At 37.6% G+C, this 17,360-nt stretch overlaps 1 protein-coding gene across 1 annotated transcript in view; it reads left to right on the top strand.

Annotated features, from left to right (window-relative positions):
• Positions 1-17,360, top strand: part of LOC124119156 (glycoprotein-N-acetylgalactosamine 3-beta-galactosyltransferase 1-like) — a 69,370-nt gene extending 52,010 nt beyond the window's left edge. Inside the window, exons 5-6 of the mRNA XM_048386495.1 lie at positions 1,662-2,329; positions 14,756-17,360. Coding sequence (XP_048242452.1) covers positions 1,662-2,329; positions 14,756-14,998 — 911 coding nt within the window. The 3' untranslated portion in view covers positions 14,999-17,360. The remainder of the gene's footprint in view (positions 1-1,661; positions 2,330-14,755) is intronic.

The raw sequence follows: 17,360 nt of genomic DNA, 5'->3' as shown, positions 1-17,360 counted from the left end.
CGTGCGCGAAATACGCATATGTCGGAAAGCGCACGTTAAATTCCTAATTTAAAAAAGTAAGTAACTCGGCGTCCATTTTGTTGTGGAGTGGCGTTCACATAGTTTAGATTTTGTTTTGTATGTCGATATGCTTTCTTTGATATAAACTGAAACAAATTAAAAACTCCACAATCCTAAAATTTCAACATTTTGCCCAGTTATCATTGTGGGCCCTTATTGTGTATTTAAACAGTAATGGCCACGTATTGTCTTCAGATAACACCCGTTTTTGTGCTGGTGAATCGATCAAAATCATGTGCACAGCAAAAGTGTTTTTTCACGTGCAACTGGTCACGTGGCCTTAATACCGCACGTGTTTTCAGCCATACTTGTTAGCAGTCATTAACAAAAAAAGAAAAACAAAAGAAAACAAAAGACATTACGGCCATTTGTCATGCCACGCCTTTCAAATGTGCAACGTGAACGTGCCATCAGCATGTTGCAGACGGGAACGTCCGTAGCTTAAGTCACAAGGACGATGTGTTGTAGTCGACGGACGGTTTATGATTAACAGACGCGTCTACAGCCAACGGGTACCACCGCTGATCGCCCTCGGCCAGGTCGACCGCGTGTGACGTCACATGCAGAGGATCGTCATATTGTCTTATGTCACCTCCGTAACCGATTTTAGACGGCTACATCAACCAGAAATGAACTGTTTAGGGGTAGACTGAGCGCGCAAACTGTTCGAAACCGTCTGAGAACTGCTCACCTTCAAGCACGACGGCCATACTGCGGTCCGATTCTGACTGACGTCAACGTCAATTGTGGGCACAGCGACACTAACGATGGACTCAGAGGAATTGGAATGAAGTCGTCTTCAGTGATGAATCCCGATTTAATCTTCGATTTGCTGATGGTAGGGCGAGGGTGTGGAGGCGCCACCATGAACGTTACGCCCAGTGTTGTGTACAGGAAGTTGACAGGTTTCGCGGCGGAAGTGTCATGTTGTGGGGTGCTTTCGGTGGCAATGCACGTTCCAGGCTTCTTGTCATCCGTGGCAACCTCAACGCTGCTGCTTACCGCGACCAGGTACTGGTACAAGAACTTCTGCCTTTTATGGCAGCACATGGACCCGGCTTGATCCTCCAACACGACAATGCCAGACCCGACACATCAATTTTGACAAGGAATTTCCTTCAGAATGCGGGAGTCAACGTCATGGACTGGCCGTCAAGGTCTCCCGACCTCAATCCCATCGAACACGTCTGAGATGCTCTTGGCAGAAGTCTGCGCACTCTCCAGAACCAACCACAGAATTTGCAAGATCTTGGCACTATTTTGCAGCAACATGTGTTCACAAGCATCACAAGGTCCATGCGGAGACGTTGTGTGGCAGTTGTCAACGCAGATGGCGGCCATACACGCTACTGAACTTGTGTGCCATCAGATTGTCGTGCTTGGGACTTATGATTTAAACTGTTGATGTTATTACCGAATACCGTAGGTGCTTGGAACAAATTCTGGTTACCACCGTTAATTAAATCCTTCTTTGGACATTAATGATTAAAAATTACCTTCTCTGATACATGTGTCCGTTGTATATCATATATGGGATTACTTTTAAAAATTTGAAGTTTTTAATTTGACTCAGTATATTATCAGAGTTGTCTTTCTTGCAGTCCTGGTTAATAACACAATTTCCGGAGAATTACAGAAACGAGTACGGATCTTATGTGTTGTCCCAACAACGATCCAGAACGAACATACGAAAGTCCATGCAGTGAATGCGACGTGGGGGGCAAGATGTAACAAACTGCTGTTCGTGTTTGTTGCCCACCATTCCAAGTTCAATCATATATCATTGGACGTCCTCGACGGTCGCGATCATCTGACAGCCAAAACTATGCAAGCTTTGGAAACGGTTTACAAGGAATACGGTGATGCCTACGACTGGGTCCTGAAAGCGGACGACGACAGTTATGTGATCATGGAAAATCTACGTTTTCTTTTATCAAAATTTTCCCCACTTGAACCGGTTTACATTGGTTATCATTTTAAGGTTTTGGTTCACAATGGTTATATGAGTGGGGGCGGAAGTTATGCTATTAGTAAGAAAGCTCTACGCTTGCTTGTTGAGAAAGGCTTTGGAGAGGATGAACCTTGCGCTAAAGACGGTAACGATGAGGATGTGGATGTTGGTCGCTGTATGGAGACGATAGGCGCCAAAGCCTACGTGTCTTATGACAAGTTTGGAAGAGACACATTTCACCCTCAACGAATTGAACAGCACATAATCGGTCCTTTACCATGGTATCTCAAAGTGTATCCGGCTCACCCAGTCCAAGCAGTAAGTATGTAAAACATGTAGAACAGTGATGTTCCAATGAGTTATTATGCTTTCACGTTTGGATCAATTAAACCAATATCGTAGGTATCTAACTGGCCAATATAATCAGTGATGTTTCAATGCGGATAGTAACGCTTCTCGCTGTACTTCTGCCAGACCCTGTGGCGCTGTTCCAGAATGATGTAGCCAGTCCCCCAAATAAGTGCACACAAATGCATCTTCCCGAGGGAACGGCGTTATCTGACTATAAAAGTCTAGTTTCCATCCTTGCCGAACTAGGCTAGAATTATGGAGTTATATTTTGGCTGGACTAACGGGTCTATGCACAGTTCAATCAAAATCGCGTGACGAACGAGACAACCGCTTCGCAAACAACATGGAATTAAAGGTGCACATTTCGGTCGACTGCAGGATTTGCAAAGCAGTGTACCAACAACTGGGCGTCGACACATACTTTCCAAATCTTTTCATGTTTTTAATCAACGTACTCAAGTGATCTGATGTACTTCGCGAGGTAAAACCCGTTTTATTACTCTATAGATCTTGATTATTGATCAGATCGTCCTGGCTGGGCGCCGCCATTTTGTTTGAAGCAAATGCAAGTGATTGGTCAATTAGTCAACTCGTAATAGCCACTGGTGGCGCTACGATCGAGCCAGAAAATTCCACCGTAATTCGGCAAGGGTGGAAACTGGACTTTTGTACATTAATTAACACCCTTTCCTCGGGAAGATGACACAAGTGCTGATTGTTTCAGGGTTCAGAGAGACATCTGTCACTGTACAGCGGTGTTGTCTATTTCAGAGTCAAGAGAGATGTATGTCAATGTACAACACTGTTGTCTGCTTCAGGATATAGAGAGAAGCCTGTCACCGAGCAACGCTGATGTCAATTTCAGAGTCAAGAGAGTTTCCCGTCACTGAACAACACTATTGTCTGTTTCAGGGTCCGGAGAGATGTATGTCAATGTACAATTCTGTTGTTCGTTTCACGCTGTTATCTGTTTCAGGGTCCAGAAAGACGCCTGTCAATGTTCAACACTTCTCTGTTTCAGGGTCGAGAGTGATGTATGTAACTGTAAAACAGTGTTGTCTGTTCAGGATCCACATATGCACATGTATATCACTGTACACCGCTAGTGTGTTTCAAGGTCCAGGCAGAAGCATGTCACTGTACATCACTGTTTCCTGTTTCAGGGTACAGAGTATTGCCTGTCATACTATAACAGTGTTGTCTGTTCAGGATCCACATATGCACATGTATATCACTGTACAACGCTAGTGTGTTTCAAGGTCCAGCCGGAAGCATGTCACTGTGCATCACTGTTTCCTGTTTCAGGGTACAGAGTAATGTCTGTCATACCATAAAAGTGTCAAAATTACTATATATTTCTGCCAAGTTTTTATCAAATTCAAATATATTCTACTACTTTTGGTTTCATATTCCCAAGCCAGTAAACGCTACATAGTTTTCAGTTTTCACTTGTATCATTATACGTAACGCTTCGAGATGCAAGCTGTCGAAACCAGTCAAACGAGCTGGTAGATGTTAATCAGCTAGCGCTATTGACATTCTAGAACCGATGTAGTAGGCTCAAACGACTCCCCCTAAATTTGACTCTAGAGTCATATGGGCATAGGCTCAAAAGACTCTCGAGTCATAAGGGCCTAGGCTCACATGACTCCTCTAGCCAGACTCAAAACACTCCCTCTAGGCTCAGCTAACTCCCCTCCTGGGGCCAGATGACTCCCCTTGTTGACCCTTGTTGACTCTCTTTGCTGACCAGCCTATAACAATTAACAAAGCAAACCAGGACATCAAAACTTGCATAAAATGACCAACATGTGTTAAGACATTGTTAAAGATTCCAAACTGGACAGACGGGTATCGACATGCTTTCAAACGTGGACAGGAGGTCTCCGGTATAAATGCGGGAGTATCTCTGTGTCTTGCCATTTTGTTTAAACTTACTTAAAATTATTCTAACTTAACTACTCTGTTGGTACAATGAACTTGAAATCTACGATTTGGCTGCGATATGTTAACTTCGTGTAGTTAAACTAGACATCAAAATATAAGACTGAATAAGAGTAACGTCGCTATATAAGTGCAATAATCTTGGACGCGACGTTAAACCCCATTTCACCTCACCTGAATAAGAGTAAATAATAGAGAGTCCCGGATAACATATTAGTGATGGTATTCCAGTCGTTTAAGTATCAATCTAAAATCGTACGCCCTTTTAGTTCTGGAAGTCATGGATGCTTATTGTCCAACGTGTAAAACGTTTACTGTATCACGTGACTTGGTTGTCAACGTGTTCTATTATCATGTTATTAATCTCATTGTTTGTATTTTCACTGTGTTTTATGTATCAATATAATAATGAGTACCTCAGCATCGGCAGCTAAATGTATTTATTTAAATAAATATGTGTCTGGAATACAATACACAAAAAGTGAAACTGTTTCTTTAGCTTAATGCGCACAGACTATGCAATGTCTTTTTAATATATTTTCATATACTTGCATGATAGAGTGACCTCCCCTGACAGTTACATGAAACAACGAGCTCATCAATATTTTTTTTGTAAAGTCATAAAAGAAGGCAAGTTAACTCACTAAAAGCAGTATTGGAGTGGACATTGTCACATCGAGAGTGAAAATTGGAACCTTTTCGCCTAGAAAACTGAAGGTGAAGTTTAGAATCCCGACTTTGAGTATGTCACTTTGTGTGGCTACAGTTTTCGTTATGATGATGTTGACAATAACTGTTTGTAGTGATGTGGAAACTAACCCGGGTCCTGTCATTACAGTCAAGAAACTTGCAGATATCGTAAAGGGTTTACAAAAAGGAGTAAAAAAGAAGAACAGGTCAGAAACATTATGATAAACTTGAAATGGAAAATGCACAGGATGGGAATCAAGTTGTGATAGTCAGAGCACACAGAGTGGGTAGGAAGAGGTCTGGGGGTAAGTCTCGACCAATAGTGGTTAAGCTTACCAGTAGTAAGACCAAGTCAGACATTCTTTTCCGTGCCAGGAACAAGCTGAAGCAGTCTCCATTCAAGGTGAGCGAGGACTACAGCTTCACAGTGAGACAAAAGAGGAGGAAACTTATCCCACATGTGCTTGATGCCAGGAAAGACAGCAAGGAAGCCTATCTCCGCTTTGACAAGTTAATGATTGACAATAAACTCTTTGATATAAATATTGAAACAGAGGAACTCATTGAACTGAAATAGGGGTGTGGCCAGGGTTTGATTGATACAAAGTCACTCATTCCTCCTGTATAAACAATTTCAATATTCTTGGAATTGTCAGTCATTGAAACAGCATAAACATAACAGTAACATTAACGATATTTTTCACAATACATGATTGTCAGTTTGTAAGAGACATGGTGCTACTCACATTCAGAACTGTGTGACTTTCTTTCCTCCTATAAGGTGTTTTACTTCTGTAGAAGTAAAGGTAGACATTGGGGAATAGGTGTGTTTATTCACCAGTCTACGTGCTATGGTGTCAAGAGAATTGAACAATGTGTTCAGGATGCAGTTTACATTCTTTTGGATGGAAACTAGTTGAATATGGAAACAGATGTAATTGTTGGATTTCTCTACATCTCTCCAGAAAACTCAACCTACTATGAGGGAACAGATAAAGACAGTCTCGATATTCTTGAAGAAACACTTTATGAAATGAATAATACATATGATGCAGAATTACTGTTAATAGGAGACTTTAGTTGTAGAACAGGTGTTGAAGAAGACTACATTATTGATGACAATGCAGAATATCTACCTGCTAGTGATTGGTATGACAGCGATGGATTTTCACTACCCCTTAAAAACAGAGATAAAGAGGTAAACAACTTTGGTAGAAGGCTGCTTGAAATTTGCTGTATATATTGTGTTCAATTTCTTAATGGAAGGTTTTCTGGGGATTAGGTTGGTAATTACACATGTACTGCAAACAATGGACGTAGCACAGTGGATTATATGCTTGCTGAGTCTGGACGAATCTGATCACTTTCCTATTATTTGTGAATTGAATATTAAGACTAAGCTTATGGATAGAGCCAGTGACATGTTACTGACACCTTCTACATAGAAAGATGCGTTTGGAGAGATAGCTGCCAAAAAGTCTCTGATAAAATAATCACTGATGATGTTTCAAAATCACTCATGAAGGTTATTAGTGATGAAATTTATAAGGATATTGATAACGCCGTCAATAAGATATCCCATCTTTTCGAGCGGGCAGCAGCTTCAATGAGCAGACGACATGGGTCACGTGACTCTATACCCGCCAGACAGCCCGCGTGGTGAATGAATGGTGTTTATTCTCGTAAATCACGGCAGTGATACAGAGATGTAATTGGACACAGGAATAAGATACAATGAAGAAAACATGTCAGTGGAACATTTCCATACATGATCTTATATAACTTGCCAGTTTTAATAGTGTTGGCTTATAAGTAATGGACATCAAATGAGAGAATTTTACGGCAGAAGGATACATACAGTAGTATTGAGGCAAAAACTTGTTTCTAATTTCTGAGAGTTTTGGACATTCTAAAAAAAAGTGCATTTCATCACATATAAAATTTTTACACAATGTACATTTTCTTTCCTCTCTCACAATATTATACCATCTTCCTGTTTCAATGGGTAATCTATGATTTGCTGTTCTAAAACGAGCAAGAGAGATGCGTAAGGTGATTGGTAGTTCTAGTAAATAAGGTTCTAGAGATGGTAACTCTTTAAACATGTTATAATAGGAACCTTTAGATTAATTTTCCTTTGATTCTCGCCATCTTTGCAGAAATTTTATCAATGAGAACATGTTTCACATTTTGTTTCAACCATGCGGCACTAATAAAGGTTTGAGACAGCAAAATGTAATTAAAGCCTATATTTTGAAGAATGCATTTTACTTCTTTTAATAGTGGGAAATGGTAATCTGGATTTGCAATGGACATTTGAAACATAAGTTTATATACTATACTAGAAAGGCTAGTTTGTGATGATGTTAGCTTGCACCAATATGAAATCATTCTTATCTTAATGAAAATGCTGAGAGGATACCTCCCTAGTTCACCATATACCATGTAATCGGGTGTTGACTGTTTTAACTTGAGAATATATTTACAAAATTTAAGATATACACGTTCAATGACAACAGCATTTTCAAAACCCCACACCTCAGATCCATATAACAATACTGGCTGAACAAGTTGATCAAATAATTTCAGTTGACAGTCAATAGGAATTTCTAATATTCTAATTTTACGAAATACAGCGTACATTGCTCTAGATGCCTGATCTGTCAGTCTCTTTAGTGCCTTACAGAATCTACCAGTGTTTGTAAATAAAATACCAATGTAAACACATTCTTTAACAACATGAAGAAACGAGCCATTTAATATAAACTTGAAGACTCTATTTGTGGAGCGCTTGGCAAAAATAACAACTTTCGTTTTGTCAACATTGACTTTAAGTTTCCAGATACAATATTCTTCAAATATAGTGAGACACTTTCTTAAATCTTCTGGGCTTTCGGCCATTAAAAACAGTATCGTCGGCATACAAAATGAGAAAAAGTTTTATGTACAGTTCAAGTGAATCTATTAAAAGGTTATTAACATTATGCAGTCCTTCAAAGTCATTTTCAGATAAAAATTGTTCAAGGTCATTAAGGTACAAAGCAAACAGGAAAGGTGACAAATTTTCAACTTGTCTTACACCAATTTGACATGGGAAGAAACCTGACACCTTGTTATTATGTGTGACACAAGATTTGATATTTTGATACATATTATATATGACATTAAAACATTTTCCTTTGATATTAGACTTTATCATTTTTGTCCACAGACCACACCTCCATACTGTATCGAAAGCTTTGCTAAAATCGACGAAAACACAATACAACTTCTTATTAAGGTTTCTATAGATATCAATGAGAGCTTTAAGAATAAACATATTGTCAATTGTTGAGTATTTTTTCTAAATCCTGCTTGCGCTTCGCTTATCAGATTAGTCTGAACTGAGTAAGCTTGTAAACGATTATTCAATAGTGTAGTGAACAATTTACCTAAACAGCTTAGGATAGAAATACCTCTGTAATTGTCTGGGTCAGCTTGGTTTCCTTTGTTTTTGTAGATTGGTTTTATTTTGCCAACAAGCCAAGCTTCAGGTAAAACTCCAGTGTCAAAAACGAGGTTAAAAAGCATTACGTAAACCGGCATCATAACATGAATAGAGCTTTTAATGTACTCATTGTAAATACCATCCAACCCACAAGCCTGGTGGAACATGCAGTGTGAGACAGCCAAGTGTGAAAAGTATCGGGCCTTAGAAAAAATTAGATTGACTGACGCTTCACTTGATTTGCAAATTTATAAACAAAAGAAGCGAATATTTAAATCAGTGTGTCATGGTTGTAAATCGTCTTTTCGGCAAGAAATCAGAGATAAACTTTATAGTATTCGTGTCAATCCTGATGAACTGTGGCAATCTACTAAATCATTTAAAAAGACCAACTCGTCTTCTACAGGTATCAAAGTCAGTGGCACTGAATGGCATAATTACTTTAAACAGTTACTGAATACAGGTCGATTATTATAGATAAAGTTATTAACATTTATTCGAGCATGATTCACATTGTAACAATTGCAATAAAGGACTACCTGATCAACTTAATAGAGACATAACCTTTCAGGAAGTTAAATGCCATAAAGCTGCAGGTTGCGATGGAATTCCATCGGAATTATTTAAAACATTCCTCATTTCAATTGTTTAATGAAATAATGAAAACTTGGAATTTCCCGATTGATTGGTGCAAGGCAATCATATGCCCTCTTCATAAAAAAAGGCACTTTATCTGATCCAAACAACTATAGAGGAATCTCTCTATTACCAGTGATTGGAAAGGTTTTCACCAAAATATTAAACCAAAGACTCCAAAATTGGTCTCATGAAAATGATGTTATTTATGAAAATCAAGCTGGATTCAGGAAAGGTTATTCGACGGTGGACAACATGTTTTCTCTTTATGGGATGATTAAAAAATACCTCTCTAAATCAACAGGTGGCAGATTATATGTTTTCTTCATAGACTTCTCAAAAGCCTTTGATTGCGTAAATCACACTTTACTTTGACATCGACTTATTAGCTGTGGAATAGATGGAAATATTTTAACTGTTTTAAGAAATATGTATTCAAAACTACAGACTTGTGTACAGACAGATCAAGGTCTCACAGACTTTTTTCAGTGCTTGGTTGGTACTCGCCAAGGATGTATGGTCAGCCCGCTGTTATTTTCATTTTACATCAACGAATTGGTTACTGAGATGGCTTCTTCAAACTGTAGAGGCATTTTCATATCTGGATATTATCCTAATATATGTTCACTTCTCTATGCTGATGATGTCGGTAACTCTGCAGATTCCGCAGGCAAACTCCAAGAACAAATATATTACGTTAGCAACTTTTGTGAAAAATGGGGTATAAACCTAAATATACAAAAATCGAAGAAATGGTGGATAACTACAGCAGTATTAAAAATGGTATTACAGGGGCTCTCAGATCGAAACCGTCTCCTTCTAGAAATATCTTGGTCTATATTTTACACCTAAACTAGTTTGGACGAGATCGAAACAGGTGTTGGCAAAGCAGGCGGAGAAAGTATGCTTAATCATATACAGATTGCACTCTATGTGTGGTGGCTTACCAATTACGACTGCACTAAAGATTTTTGATAGCATGGTTCTGCCCATTCTAACATACGGCTCCGAACTTTGGGGATACGAAATCGTGGATCAGATAACTCCCCAGGTTCAAATGACTCCCCCATTTGTTTTCAAGAATACAAATGTTTTGACACTAATTGTGCAACAGTCTGTCGTACACAAATAATATATTTTCGATGATACAGCACAGTATTTTCGATAATAGCACCGCATTTAGTTTTTGCATAATAAGATTTTATGTGATGGATTTTAAGGACATTATCATGTCATTTCGTTTAAACTTTTTAAATACTGTTACACATCAGCATCTTTATTTTCTGACATACTGGCTGGATATGGATATGGCAATCTACTAAATCATTTAAAAAGACCAACTCGTCTTCTACAGGTATCAAAGTCAGTTGCACTGAATGGCATAATTACTTTAAACAGTTACTGAATACAGGTCGATTATTATAGATAAAGTTATTAACATTTATTCGAGCATGATTCACATTGTAACAATTGCAATAAAGGACTACCTGATCAACTTAATAGAGACATAACCTTTCAGGAAGTTAAATGCCATAAAGCTGCAGGTTGCGATGGAATTCCATCGGAATTATTTAAAACATTCCTCATTTCAATTGTTTAATGAAATAATGAAAACTTGGAATTTCCCGATTGATTGGTGCAAGGCAATCATATGCCCTCTTCATAAAAAAAGGCACTTTATCTGATCCAAACAACTATAGAGGAATCTCTCTATTACCAGTGATTGGAAAGGTTTTCACCAAAATATTAAACCAAAGACTCCAAAATTGGTCTCATGAAAATGATGTTATTTATGAAAATCAAGCTGGATTCAGGAAAGGTTATTCGACGGTGGACAACATGTTTTCTCTTTATGGGATGATTAAAAAATACCTCTCTAAATCAACAGGTGGCAGATTATATGTTTTCTTCATAGACTTCTCAAAAGCCTTTGATTGCGTAAATCACACTTTACTTTGACATCGACTTATTAGCTGTGGAATAGATGGAAATATTTTAACTGTTTTAAGAAATATGTATTCAAAACTACAGACTTGTGTACAGACAGATCAAGGTCTCACAGACTTTTTTCAGTGCTTGGTTGGTACTCGCCAAGGATGTATGGTCAGCCCGCTGTTATTTTCATTTTACATCAACGAATTGGTTACTGAGATGGCTTCTTCAAACTGTAGAGGCATTTTCATATCTGGATATTATCCTAATATATGTTCACTTCTCTATGCTGATGATGTCGGTAACTCTGCAGATTCCGCAGGCAAACTCCAAGAACAAATATATTACGTTAGCAACTTTTGTGAAAAATGGGGTATAAACCTAAATATACAAAAATCGAAGAAATGGTGGATAACTACAGCAGTATGAAAAATGGTATTACAGGGGCTCTCAGATCGAAACCGTCTCCTTCTAGAAATATCTTGGTCTATATTTTACACCTAAACTAGTTTGGACGAGATCGAAACAGGTGTTGGCAAAGCAGGCGGAGAAAGTATGCTTAATCATATACAGATTGCACTCTATGTGTGGTGGCTTACCAATTACGACTGCACTAAAGATTTTTGATAGCATGGTTCTGCCCATTCTAACATACGGCTCCGAACTTTGGGGATACGAAATCGTGGATCAGATAACTCCCCAGGTTCAAATGACTCCCCCATTTGTTTTCAAGAATACAAATGTTTTGACACTAATTGTGCAACAGTCTGTCGTACACAAATAATATATTTTCGATGATACAGCACAGTATTTTCGATAATAGCACCGCATTTAGTTTTTGCATAATAAGATTTTATGTGATGGATTTTAAGGACATTATCATGACATTTCGTTTAAACTTTTTAAATACTGTTACACATCAGCATCTTTATTTTCTGACATACTGGCTGGATATGGATATGGCAATCTACTAAATCATTTAAAAAGACCAATTCGTCTTCTACAGGTATCAAAGTCAGTGGCACTGAATGGCATAATTACTTTAAACAGTTACTGAATACAGGTCGATTATTATAGATAAAGTTATTAACATTTATTCGAGCATGATTCACATTGTAACAATTGCAATAAAGGACTACCTGATCAACTTAATAGAGACATAACCTTTCAGGAAGTTAAATGCCATAAAGCTGCAGGTTGCGATGGAATTCCATCGGAATTATTTAAAACATTCCTCATTTCAATTGTTTAATGAAATAATGAAAACTTGGAATTTCCCGATTGATTGGTGCAAGGCAATCATATGCCCTCTTCATAAAAAAAGGCACTTTATCTGATCCAAACAACTATAGAGGAATCTCTCTATTACCAGTGATTGGAAAGGTTTTCACCAAAATATTAAACCAAAGACTCCAAAATTGGTCTCATGAAAATGATGTTATTTATGAAAATCAAGCTGGATTCAGGAAAGGTTATTCGACGGTGGACAACATGTTTTCTCTTTATGGGATGATTAAAAAATACCTCTCTAAATCAACAGGTGGCAGATTATATGTTTTCTTCATAGACTTCTCAAAAGCCTTTGATTGCGTAAATCACACTTTACTTTGACATCGACTTATTAGCTGTGGAATAGATGGAAATATTTTAACTGTTTTAAGAAATATGTATTCAAAACTACAGACTTGTGTACAGACAGATCAAGGTCTCACAGACTTTTTTCAGTGCTTGGTTGGTACTCGCCAAGGATGTATGGTCAGCCCGCTGTTATTTTCATTTTACATCAACGAATTGGTTACTGAGATGGCTTCTTCAAACTGTAGAGGCATTTTCATATCTGGATATTATCCTAATATATGTTCACTTCTCTATGCTGATGATGTCGGTAACTCTGCAGATTCCGCAGGCAAACTCCAAGAACAAATATATTACGTTAGCAACTTTTGTGAAAAATGGGGTATAAACCTAAATATACAAAAATCGAAGAAATGGTGGATAACTACAGCAGTATGAAAAATGGTATTACAGGGGCTCTCAGATCGAAACCGTCTCCTTCTAGAAATATCTTGGTCTATATTTTACACCTAAACTAGTTTGGACGAGATCGAAACAGGTGTTGGCAAAGCAGGCGGAGAAAGTATGCTTAATCATATACAGATTGCACTCTATGTGTGGTGGCTTACCAATTACGACTGCACTAAAGATTTTTGATAGCATGGTTCTGCCCATTCTAACATACGGCTCCGAACTTTGGGGATACGAAATCGTGGATCAGATAACTCCCCAGGTTCAAATGACTCCCCCATTTGTTTTCAAGAATACAAATGTTTTGACACTAATTGTGCAACAGTCTGTCGTACACAAATAATATATTTTCGATGATACAGCACAGTATTTTCGATAATAGCACCGCATTTAGTTTTTGCATAATAAGATTTTATGTGATGGATTTTAAGGACATTATCATGTCATTTCGTTTAAACTTTTTAAATACTGTTACACATCAGCATCTTTATTTTCTGACATACTGGCTGGATATGATGTGATATTGACGCTTTACTGCAATATTGTTTTAACTTAGGAAAGATTTGTATTCATTATTCTGTTTGATTTACTAACTTTGAGTTTTCAAATAATACTGCATCTGATGTTTGATTGTAATGGCTGTAATATTTTTAAGAAAGATAATTATATTGGCACCTTGACCTGTTTGACAATCTTATTTCTTCATGTAATATGTTGATATGCATGCACGATCATTATGAAACAAAATTAATGGAAATCTATATTTTTCAAACACATGAAAACTATTACTTTACCTAATGTGATATGATAATAAGTTTCCTTTTTGAAGTTTGTGTACGAAGTCATTGCGCGGTCATTGTTTTATTGGGTAATAGGTGGTTGATACACTTATGTCTCTTTATACACGAAAACTAATGGTCTTGTATTAATGTTACCTATTATTTTTAATGCAGCGATTCACCAATTACAATTCATTATATCTCGGTAACTGCGCATTATAAACTGAGTAAATAACATCAGATATATTTACCTACCTAATAAGCTGTACAACGTGGCATTTGATGTTTGTGAATCAAACTTTACCGAGTTTCATATAATACAAATGTGTGTCTAAGATTTTAAAAGGAAGTGTGAGTGGATAGTCTGTTTGACAGATCTAACAAATGGTAGTTATAATCTCACAACCACTATGAGTAGTTTGAGCCTGATACTCAAGAATCGGATATAGAAACTGGGAGTCGTTTGAGCCTGATATTCATGAATCGGATATAGAACAGGGGGAGTAGTTTGAGCCTGATACTCAAGAATCGGATATAGAACGAGGGGAGTAGTTTGAGCCTGATACTCAACTGATACCAGTTAATTGCTCATTATGTTGTCCTAACTATTAACTATGAAATGGAATAAGTAGATTTTGTTTAAATGTATGTTTGTTGCCTATTTAATATCATATAAAACAAACATTCCTGCATTTTGCCTGAGAACCTCTCTGTCTGTTTTTGAAGGCGTGGAGATCCCGGAGTTAATTCCCCGCAACAATTTTAGTTATAAAACAGACTGTTTCAATAGTAACGCTTTTCTGTTTCAGGGTCTAGAGAGTGATGTCTGTCACAGTACATGCTTGTCTGTTTCCGGGTTCAGATAGATGCCTATCACCATAGAACACTTGCCTGTTTCAGGGTCCGGAGTGCTGCAGTCAGTTATCCATCAGCTTCCATTACGTCTCGTACCACCTGATGTACATCATCGACATCCTCCTCTACAGGATCACCGTCTACGGCAACTACGACCCCCCAATAGGAGACTTTGAGGATATGTTTTTCAAAAGAGTATCAGAAATACAACATAAAACCAAAGATGAGGTTTTCGCAAATTATATTCCAGAGGATATTCCAGACTTCGTACCACAAGAACTTGAATAATCCAAGCCAAAAGAGTAACCAGTTTGAACAGTATTGTAGTTATATCATGGCGTATCAGAATGAAGTAGGAAGAAAAACAAAGGTGACTTCGGTGGAAGCGTCGTCAATACTTCATGGATTTGAACACCCTACGTTCCTTCATCCCCGGTGTATTCATAAGGCTGCTATTCCCTATAACAATGATGCGTGTCAATTCTATTCAGGTAATGAAATGGGGATATGTGTAACTCATTGAATTCCCTATAACAATGATGCATGTCAATTCTATTCAGGTAATGAAATGGGGATATGTGTAACTCATTGAAGTTAAATGAACCCCAATTACGTGCATAATAACTATTATGGCTGGGCCGAGTCAAGAATTACTACCCGGGTACCCACCCCCTACTACCCGACCCTCCCCGGATACACACTGTAGGCCTCAAGAGATAGGTACAAAATGTCCGATTGGGAATCTTTTTACTATAACCCTGGCAAAACTTATTGAGACACATGAATTAAACATTCTGGTCATGCATACACTGAAGTTGACTTAAGTTATATCTTTATTCAACCATATTAAAAGTCAGATGGAATGGGTGCATATTTTTTGTCATTAAACAATGTTCTGTGGGTACCCGGGTCCTACTCAGTAGCCACCCAAATAAAATAACATATTGTAGGCTTCTTGGGGGTCCTCATGATATTGATAATATTTTACACCAGTATCCAACACTATGAACAAGTGAGTTTATATACATTGGATATCGGCCACATTCACCATAAACTATAGCATTTGGTATATGTGGTCCTTTTTGTAAGAAGTTTTTATAAGCCAGTAAGTGTATTGTCTCTGCGCTCTCAGATCTATTGATCCCCCAAATTTCAGATGATTTCAAAAGAATCGGACTAATCTGACAATCAAATAAGGTTGAGAACACTTTGGGGGCAGTAGTTGATATTGTTCTTGTTGTCGTAAGTAACTCAAATGAAGCCTTTTTGGCACGTAGGACTAGATCAGCAACATATTAACTGAGGCTATACTTACAAGTGAAGACTAATCCTATATATCGATAAGTATTAACAACCTCTAAAACTTGACCTCTATAACACCAAACTTTAGCTTTAACTGATACGTTTCCTCCTCTTCTAAACACAATAACATTTGATCTGTGCAAGTTAACAGTCATTCCCCACTTATCTGCATGTGTATCTTAAATATTTATCTGACGCTGTAAACCACATATAGTATCAGAAACGACAATTACATCATCAGCAAATAACAACATTAATACTTCTACTATATCTGGAAAGAGTAGAATCCCATGAGTTCCATTTGCCGTAACATCTGTAGCTAATTCTTTTATTAATAATGTGAATAGCACAGGGATCAGCATACATCCTTGTCTTAAAGCCTTTGCCCTATTTTCTGTTGGCACTCACGTTGCCAGTATCTACAGGTACTCTTGTATTTGTTTCTCAACTTAAAATATTGTATTCTGCTTGAAGAACACTTGTCATTTTTTAAGTGTATTGAACTACGCTTGGCTTCCATCTATGCTATGTGACAGTCCGGTCCATAAAAATCAAACTTTCTGGAATTAATGACAACTTTCTTGTTAATACATTGCGCTGATCTATATATACAACTGACAAACATGTCTAAAGCTTCATTAACTTCTCTCTCTATATATAATATTAACAAAGTCTGTAACATAGTGTTTTAGGGCCATCATGGTGGCTATAAAAGTGTCAGCATGCAACTTATTCCAGCCATACTTTACAGGACATGGTATGTTTTCTACTGGTATGATATCCTTTACAATATCTTTGAAATATAAGACTACGGGCATATGCTTGCTCTCAATTCTGTTATCTACTGTTATGTTTTTGTAGTAGCTAAAAAGTTCAACAGAGGAAATGAAATAATCCATGCCACTACATCCTTGTTCAGAGATGTAAGTTAAAGAACCACCACTATCTCCGGCAACACGACTACTGAGTATATCTAATCTAAATATAAAGCAAAAATTTAAAAGTAAATTGACAAATCTATTTACACAACCATGACATGAATATTTCTCACGGGCTCATCTTCTGGAGCTCGGGCTCATCTTGAAAAAAAATCTCTGATCGCTTCATTATGTACAAAAACAGGAGGCTGATTTCCACAGCCGACTCCGGCGTTAAAATCCCCCACAACTGAATATGAGCGTCTGCATCAATGCTTTGACTATCATACAACCACTGCTCTAAACGTTCTAATAACATCGGGTCCCTTGTAACACTATCCTATGTCGACCAACAAGAAGGAGCATGCGCTACTATCAGTAGGAGATCTTTATCTATATCATCGTGCAATAAGGCATGATTGACTTCTTAA

The sequence above is a fragment of the Haliotis rufescens genome, unplaced genomic scaffold, assembly GCF_023055435.1.
Source record: "Haliotis rufescens isolate VD_foot unplaced genomic scaffold, xgHalRufe1.0.p SCAF_6, whole genome shotgun sequence".
NCBI lineage: Eukaryota > Metazoa > Mollusca > Gastropoda > Lepetellida > Haliotidae > Haliotis > Haliotis rufescens.
This window is presented reverse-complemented; position numbering and strand designations above follow the sequence as displayed.